The following is a 9,161-nucleotide window of genomic DNA, read 5'->3' on the forward strand; positions in this document are numbered from 1 at the left end:
CTAACGGTCCTTTCGTTAGCTTGTTTCTACGTAATTTTCTGGATGTAGCTGTCGGGGAACGTTTGTCTCGATGTCTATTTTTTTGTAATAGACATCTATGACTGATGTAACCAACAACTATTAATAGATGCATGGTTTTGGTCTAAACATATATCTCTGTTCGTTTTGAAAGGTTGTCACCACCATTCTAAAGAGTTTTTTAGAATGTTTGATTGATCACAAATAAATCTATAAATAGCCTGTATTTCTGTAAAAAATAACATATTACACCATTTTTCATTGCAAATATTCTTGCTTTAAAATTAAGAGGGCCATTTTTTCAACCTTAAGTGAGACAATGAAGAAAGGGCAAGCAAACTCTACGCGCAAAGAGCAAGGTTTGGGCAAAAAGGTTGCCGTCATTGAAGAAAGAGGAAAATAAGTGAAAGCATGTTAGAGAAGAATGAGTCGGTGACTCTTCTAGGCGAGAAGAAGAGGATCAAATAAAATAGGATGTAGCAAGAGAAAGAGACACTGTCACAAAATGTTCTGGTTCATGGCCACATGTAGCTCGTTCTGTTTAGTAATAGACAAGGTCGTAAGTCAATGCAAAGTTCCCCAACATATCAGAGTAAGAGTGTTAAGCTCGTTCAGAAAATCTAGATGGGTCTCAATTAAATGAAAAAAGAAAGAATGATCTTTTGCTTGTTCCATTATGAAAGTTTGCTAGATGCCACTTGAAAGTTTTAATTATTGATTTACTTTGACCTTACGTGCGGAATTATAAAATTAAAAGCAAGACGTCACTTTTTAATTGTTTTTAAATGGTTAATCAACCACAAACAATAAATCTAAAAGCAATAAAGTACACCAATATTGTTGATGGAGTAACTTAACTAGGTAAAAACTCTAGGACTAAGCTAGTTACCTCCATTATAGACAATATGGATTTACAGTCCGATCCAATCTAGCTAACTAGACTCGTTAATTCCTACAATCTTCAAGACCCATTGAAATCACCAGCTCCTGATCTTCCACAATTGTCTATCTCATGTGGATCACTAAAAATACCAATTCTTGTACACTTTCTGTGCTTGTAGTTCAACCTCCTTCAATCTTCAGCAATCACTGAAACCAATTGAGAAAGTACTTCCTTGATGTGTTAAGGAAGTGGGTGTTTTGGATTTTAAATCTTTGATATCTTCCCAAAGATGGTTGTATGAATTCAAGAGTCAAATGATTGAATCATAAAAGATGAATGTATTCTTGAATCTCTTAAGCAATATATGGAGAGGAGCAAAATTCGATCCAATTTATCATAATCCATTAGTTAATGTGTTGGTTAACTGTATTATGAAACAGAAAAAAAATAAAAAAATCATTGGCTTATTCTTATATAATGAAACAACCAGCCTTCAATTCGTGTTTAGGTTTGGGTATTTATAGTTGGATGCATTTAGGTAGTATGGGCCAAATAAAACTCTTGAAATATGCTAAGTAGGTTTTATATGTAATCCTTTCGCTTGAGCGAGAGCTTAGTGACAGATGAGGAACATAGTTTCTGTTTTTGCCGCTCGAGCATCAGATGGGTGATCGGCTAGCATAAATCCAGTTGCTATTTTTCTTCCTTGTTCCAAACTCGATCCCTAACTTACCTAATTTATCTATACAAAATTGCACCATACTTCTTCACCTTTACAGCTCTTTATTTTAGTCTTTTTGTCTTACAAAATTGCGAATACACTAAAACCTAACACGATATTAGGTTGAACCAAATTATCTAAATTTAAAGGTAGACATCATGGTCCTTGGGAAGAATTTCTATTCTTCTCGTAGCTCATTTTTCTTAGGGTCCGTTTGATTGTAAGAATGAAATTTTGGTGGAAAGAAAAAGAATTTCAGGAAATTGAATTGTCTAGAACTTGTTTTATTGGGAATTGTCAATTAAATGTGTTTGATTGGTATAGTTTTCTACGTGAAAAATGTTAAAATTTTGGATTTTTTGGTGGTTATTTGGCTTTGTTTTCCATGAAAATTATCAATTAAAGGGATATAGTTTTTTCCAATTGCCAAAAAAAAAAGGGCTGGAAAACAAAATTTCACCAAAATCAACGGAATTGGTTTTCCTCCAAATCAACATGGGGGGAATGAATTCCATGGAAAATTCTTGCAATGAAACAACTAAAAGGTCCATGAAGCGAACAATTTTTTTTTTCCTAAAATCGCCACATCGCCCCGAACAGGCAAAGCTCGGGTTAGATAGAGCGAATTGTCATCCTTATTTGAAAGTGACTTTTATTTCATAAAGCGAATCATGTGGAATATTACATGGGAATATAAAGCTCACTTGACAAAATGCACTTGAAATAATTTGTAGGCACATAAATCCATAGGCCTGATCATTGTTAATACTGGTTCATGGCCACATGCAGCTCATTCTGCTTAGTAATAGACAAGCTCGTTAGTCAATGTAAAATCCCCCAACATATCAGAGTAAGAGTGTTAAGCTCATTCAGAAAATCTAGCTAACTTAACTCACGGATAAATAATTTTAAAAGAAATTGGACAAGTTTGTGATAAGTAGTTAATTCACAGATAACAATTTTAATTTCAATGTCCTAAATGATATATGAAATATAGCCATGGAAAACATGTATTCCATGCTAAAAGAACAATTTTGTGGAAATTTGTTCTTCAAAAAATGAATTATGTGGAAGTCAAGACTTTCCAAGTAAATATCTACATGAAACTTACTTTTACAATTGATGCTAGAATTAGTGTTGCTTAAATGGTGAAGAATATATACCCACAGTTTAGTTAATGTAACATTTAGTTCTAAAAATGTTTGCGGACAAAAAGATTCATCAACAACTCCATTTCTTAGTTATTGCATTTTTACCTGTAAAATTGAGAGCCCGATATTTTAAACATATGTTAAGCAAAAGGCAAAGAATCAACGATCAACTTAGGATCAAACTAGTTGTGAAACAAATCGAATAAATAAAATTTCTTTTCAAAAAAGTGTAGCAGTAAAATTGAGGTAAGGATCAATGCAAAGCCCCCAACATATAAAAAATGTAATAGTAAAATTGAGGTAAGGGTCAATGCAAAACCAGCAGGCCACAACATATCAGAGCAAGGACGTTAAGCTTATTCAAAAATTTGAACGGGTTTAAAAAATTTAAACAAAAAAAAAAAAAAATAATAGTAGAATCTTTGTTTAAATTTTAATTGTTTTCTAGTAGAATGCCTGACGTGGTAGATAGCAATCTAACGTGGAGCAATTACGCATCATACATTCTGTTAGAATACTTAATGCAATTTAATTGAGTGGTCAAACTTAATGACTATTTCGAAACAAAATAAAGTTTGATAACCAACACGAATTTTCATATAAGTTGAGTGACGAACAATGTTTTATAACTAGTTATGTTCTACAAGAAATTTGGTTTTTCATTTGAACCATTTTTTTTTCAAATTTACTTGGTAGCTCAAAAGCTTCAATTAGGAAATATATACCTTCGCTCTCGCAATATGTACCACATTTTTTCCTAAATAGCTTAAAACTCATCGAATTGAATATTTCAAATAATTATATTTTTTTATATTTTGTGTTAAATTTTTTTCATTAATTCGTGTGCTATATTTATTTTAAAAGTTATAGTGGTTAATATCATAATTTCACTTGGGACTTCAGGGATTGTGTTGGATTGTGTCATGTAGATTACATAACCTAGACAATTTCACTAGGGACTTCTTTGTAGTGGTTAATATCATAATAACAATAGTTAATCTCGTAATTGACAATAATTATAGGTAAGATTCAACTTAAAATATCAGAAATTTCAATGTTTAACGTATCCATGATTATAGTGACATTGTGTTGTAATTGAAGCCCCATGAATAGATGTTTATGAAGACCAATGTTATAGCCCGTTATGCACACTAGAAGAAATTTTAGTGGAATCTACTTCATTGTGGGACATACATCCTCTACGGCTTCATATTTAATATGATTGCATGAACTTGAAAAACTTCAGTCTTTTTCAATTACTATGAACATGACGTCAGAAAAAATTATGGAGATTAACAGATTCATCAAAATACTGAGTGTGCTTATGTTTGTACTTTCACTATGCATGAAACTTACTACAGTATTTGCTGCTGAAGTTAGGTGCATAGACAGGGAAAGACAAGCTCTTCTCAAATTTAAGCATGGCCTTGTTGACGACCGTGGCATTATCTCATCCTAGTGAAGTGAAGAACTTTAAAAGTAATGTTGCAAAGGGAAGGGCATCTCGTGTAGCAACAGAACTGCTCATGTAGTTTCACTCGATCGCATGTACCTCCGTTGATCGATCATTTTTACCTGAAGGCTGCTAAGCTTAGCCCTACACTGCTTGAGTTGCAGCATTTGAATTATTTGGACTTGAGTCATAATGATTTTGGAGGAAGTGAAATACTAAGATTCATTGGTTCCTTCAAGAAATTAAGGCACTTGAATCTTTCAAACTCAAACTTCACTGGTGAAGTTCCTTGTAAACTTGGGAACCTTACAAACCTTCATACTCTTGACCTTGGTTTTAATGATTTGAGAATCAAGAACCTTGAGGGTCTTTCTTATCTTGCTTTGCTGTCATATCTTGACTTGAGTGATAATGATTTTGGAAGAAGTGAAATACCAAGATTCTTTGGCTCCTTCAAGAAATTAAGGCACTCGAATCTTTCACACTCAAACTTCATTGGTGAAGTTCCTTTTGAACTTGGGAATCTTACAAACATACATACTCTTGACCTTCGTTTTAACTATTTAAGAATCAAGAACCTTGAGTGGCTTTCTCATCTTTCTTTGCTTTCATATCTTGACTTGAGTCATAATGATTTTGGAAGAAGTGAAATACCAAGATTCTGTTAAGGGAATATAATCCCACATCGGTAAAATACCGAAACAATGACCAATATATAAAAAGGATTGGGACACTCCTCTTAACAAGGTTGACCTTATTAAGATGGACCCCAAACTTTAAAATGGTATCAGAGCCAAGTTGAAAGGCTTGCGATCGCAGAGGTACAAGGTTCGAAACTCCTTTGGCAGAGAAAGACGTAAGACCATGGATGGAGGAGTAGGTAATCAGCCCTTTGCCCTGGGGGAATGGTTTGATATAAGGTAAACTGGGACCGTTTCCTGTCAACATATGTTTTCAGGAGACAAATGGTAGTCTGGAGAAGCGTCCTCAGCGGCGGACCAAGCTCAAGTCCCCTGGAAAGGGGCGCCGGAGAGGGTGAGAGCCCCGTCGTGCTCGGACCCTGCCGCACCACGAGGCGCTGTCGGCGAGTCGGGGTGTTTGGGAATGCAACCCCAAGTCTTAACATGGTATCAGAGCCCATTAAGCTCCAACGAGCGATTCGATCCGATTAAGTCTCTAAAAATGAGCACACGGATTTCAAGATTGGTCTGCTCAAAAGAGCCACCATCTTGCGGGGGCATGTTAAGGGAATATAATCCCACATCGGTAAAATACCGAAACAATGACCAATATATAAAAAGGATTGGGACACTCCTCTTAACAAGGTTGACCTTATTAAGATGGACCCCAAACTTTAACAGATTCTTTAGTTCTTTCAAGAAATTAAGGCACTTGAAAGTTTTAGACTCAAACTTCACTGATGAAGTTCCTTGTGAACTTGGGAACCTTACAGACCTGCATACTCTTGATCTTGGTTTTAACGATTTGAGAATCAGGAACCTTGAGTGGCTTTCTCATCTTTCTTTGCTGTCATATCTTGGCTTGAGTGGTGTGAACCTTATGAATCAAACCAGCTTATTGCACCACATAACAAGGTTTCCTTTCCTTGAAGAACTGTATTTGTCAAATGTCAACTTCCCAACACAATGCCTTCCTTCGATATATTTACTAATTCTTCTTTACCCTATATGTCTATCCTTGATTTTATCTCCAATGATCTCACTTCCTCTTTTGCATTCCACTGGTTGTTTCACTTTAGTGCAAGTCTTACAAGCATAGACCTATCCTATAATCGATTAGAGGGTCCTGATGCCTTTGGGGAATTGATTTTTCTTGAGGTGCTTGTTTTGGGTAAATACGTTCTGCGGGGTTTTTTGAATAACAATACGTTCCGCCGGGAGGGGGGGGGGGTTCCAAAATCTTTGGAAAATTTAAGTCATTTATATTATCTAGACATATCATACAATGAATTAAACGGTCCCTTGCCAGATGTTACCGAATTTTCATCCTTAAAAACTTTGATCCTCAACAACAATAAGCTGAATGGGTTTTACCCACAAAGCCCTGGGCTACCTTCAAGTCTTGAAAGATTAGATTTATCTTACAACCAATTTAGAAGGCTACCTGAAGGTATTGAGAAACTTTCCAAGATCCAATATTTATGAATGTCTTCAAACTTGTTGGAAGGTACAATCACTGAATGGTACCTCTCAAACTTTGCCAACTTACGATCCCTAGATTTATCCTTAAACTCTTTGGCTTTCAACTTGAGCTCAGATTGGATTCCTTATTTTCAATTGACAGAAATACAGCTCAGCCATTGCTATTTGGGGCCTCATTTTCCAAATTGGATTCAAACTTAGAGTACTCTTAGAGCGCTTGATCTCTCTTTTGTTGGTATATCAGATGCATTACCTAATTAATTTGTTGTGGAATATGTCTTCTTTAGTACAATTAGATTCTTCACACAACAATATTAGTGGTAAAATTTCTAATTTGTCCTCGAAGTTGATTCTTCGTGATGTTGTAGATTTAAGTTATAACAATTTTTCAGGTCCGATTCCATAATTTCTTTTTCATTCTGAAGAATTAAAAATTTCCAAAACTATGTTTTCGGGATCCATTTTTCACTTTAATGCCTTAATCTTCCTCGTGCTTGATCTCTCCGATAACCAATTAGAAGTAGAGCTTCCTAATTGCTGGATCAACATAAGTGAATTAACTGTTCTGGATTTGGCAAATAATAAGTTCTCAGGTATAATTCCTCCCACTTTGGGCAGTTTGGATCGGCTTGAAATTTTACACTTGCGCAACAATAATTTCATTGGTGAATTGCCTTCAACTTTGAGGAATTGCACGAGACTGAGAAAGCTTGATGTGGGAGGAAACAAGTTAACAATAATATTCCGGCATGGATAGGAACACATTTAACAAGTTTGATAGTTCTTAGCCTTCGACGTGACGAATTTGATGGAATCATGCCTTCAACAATTTGCTGCCTTTCCGGTACCCATGTCTTGGATCTTTCTGAAAACAATATTTCAGGAAGAATATCACGGTGTTTAAACAATATTACTGCTTTGGTTCAGAAGAACAATACAATTGAATATGATGATTGGGAATATTACCTGCATCACAATCCTGCTTATGTTAACAACATATTTGTTCAATAGAAAGGACAAGATTCAAAATACAAAACACTAGGACTTCTGAAAGGTATTGATCTTTCTGGAAATAAGCTTTTTGGACCTATTCCTCAAGAGTTTTCTGCTTTAAGGGGTTTAGTTTTCTTGAACTTATCTAGAAATCATTTGATTGGAACTATCATTTCAAACATTGGTCAAATGGAGATGTTAGAATGTCTTGACTTGTCTCAAAATCGGCTTTCTTGGACATCTAAATTTTCTCAGTGTTTTAGATTTATCATACAATAATTTGACGGGAAAGATTTCTTTGGGCACTCAACTACAAAGCATCAACTCCTCTGTGTATGGAAAGCCACTGACGGAGTGTCCTGAATATATTTCTAATAGTTTTGGGACTGATCACAGAAAGGAAAATATTTTTGAAGAAGATGATGGGTTTATAACTCACGATTTTTACATTTTCATGACATTTGGTTTCATTACTGGATTTTGGGTAGTTGTTGTAACTCTATTCCTCAAGTATTCTTGGAGATGTTCCTACTTCAACTTTTGGAATAACGCTGGAAAATGGATGTATGTGACAACAACAATCTTTGTGACAAGATTCAAGAGAAAATTTCAGACGTATAGTAAACATTTAAATTTACGTGATCAATCTGATTGTTATATATCCAAATCTTGACTTGGTTTGATATTGAAATCTGAAGCCCCTTCAGGGAAACAAGAAAGTGTTGACCATCATTCAAACAAGATGTTGGCTGGAGAGGTGCAGGGATGCATGGCAGTGTTTCTATTTCTATTCTAGTTATCACCATTGTCTTATTTTCTAAGTATTTTAAAAATAATATCAATTCGTGAGATCTCAACCCATACAAATAACTAGCTTTGTTGTACTTAATCATTGATGTAAAAATAAATTTTAATGGAGATCGAGTATATCACTTGATTAATTAGTTGGTTTGGCTATTTTTATTCAAGTATATGACTTATTTAAATTGTATGTACTAAAAAACTCAAGCCACTTTCTAGATTCGTTAGTGCAAATGCAATTACGTAAAAAGTAAATCTTAAACTCCACTATATGCTGGAAATATTTGATTGTATGCTAATAAAATAGTGAGGGTCCACTAATGGTTTAGGGAAAATACAAAGAACAACATTTTGAAATCTAAATTTATTTGTCACTTAGCCTTGACTGCATAGGTGCTAATGACAATATATAGATAATGCTGCTTAAATTGTACGTTCCTTACAGAGCAAACGCACAACTATTGTTGTTTTCCCACAATGGAGGCTTATGTCCACTTAAAATCGGCCTCTAAAATACTTTAAATAGTATGAATGGTAGACAACTTGATGCATAATATGGAATGCTCTATATACTCCATATTAAGTTGATCCTTAATTGAGGTATAAACGTATAGTTTAATAGAGGGACCCCTCAAAAGCCATTTCCAGAAGGGTACAAAAAGAATGTTAAATTTTGGACTGAACACTCCAGGATTTGATCTTTTGAGATTGTTGGTTCTGTATACAGCTCTTTGTACACTTCACATGTGAGTCAAAAATCACACGACCGGCAACGATATAGCCAGCGATTTGAATGCTTGAATTGGATTAACACAAATCACGTCAAGTTTTGTGCAATTTTATGATTGCAATAGTTGCAGAAGTCACGTATTTATTGATTCAGTCTTGATTTTCGAGTACTATTTAATCCAACACGTCAAATTTTATGATCAATATAAAAACAATTGGTAGTTAGTAATAGATATTAATCTCCCCAATG

At 34.7% G+C, this 9,161-nt stretch overlaps 1 protein-coding gene across 1 annotated transcript; it reads left to right on the forward strand.

The window, feature by feature from the left end:
* The first annotated feature begins 5,090 nt into the window (after positions 1 to 5,090).
* LOC111404690 (LRR receptor-like serine/threonine-protein kinase ERL1) lies at positions 5,091 to 7,145 on the forward strand. The gene is made up of 6 exons (XM_023033459.1): positions 5,091 to 5,102; positions 5,185 to 5,261; positions 5,588 to 5,842; positions 5,986 to 6,077; positions 6,180 to 6,356; positions 6,814 to 7,145. Exons 1-6 carry the CDS (start codon positions 5,091 to 5,093, stop codon positions 7,143 to 7,145), a joined length of 945 nt encoding a protein of 314 aa, XP_022889227.1.
* The last annotated feature ends 2,016 nt before the right edge of the window (positions 7,146 to 9,161 follow it).

The sequence above is a fragment of the Olea europaea genome, chromosome 11, assembly GCF_002742605.1.
Source record: "Olea europaea var. sylvestris chromosome 11, O_europaea_v1, whole genome shotgun sequence".
Taxonomy (NCBI): Eukaryota; Viridiplantae; Streptophyta; class Magnoliopsida; order Lamiales; family Oleaceae; genus Olea; species Olea europaea.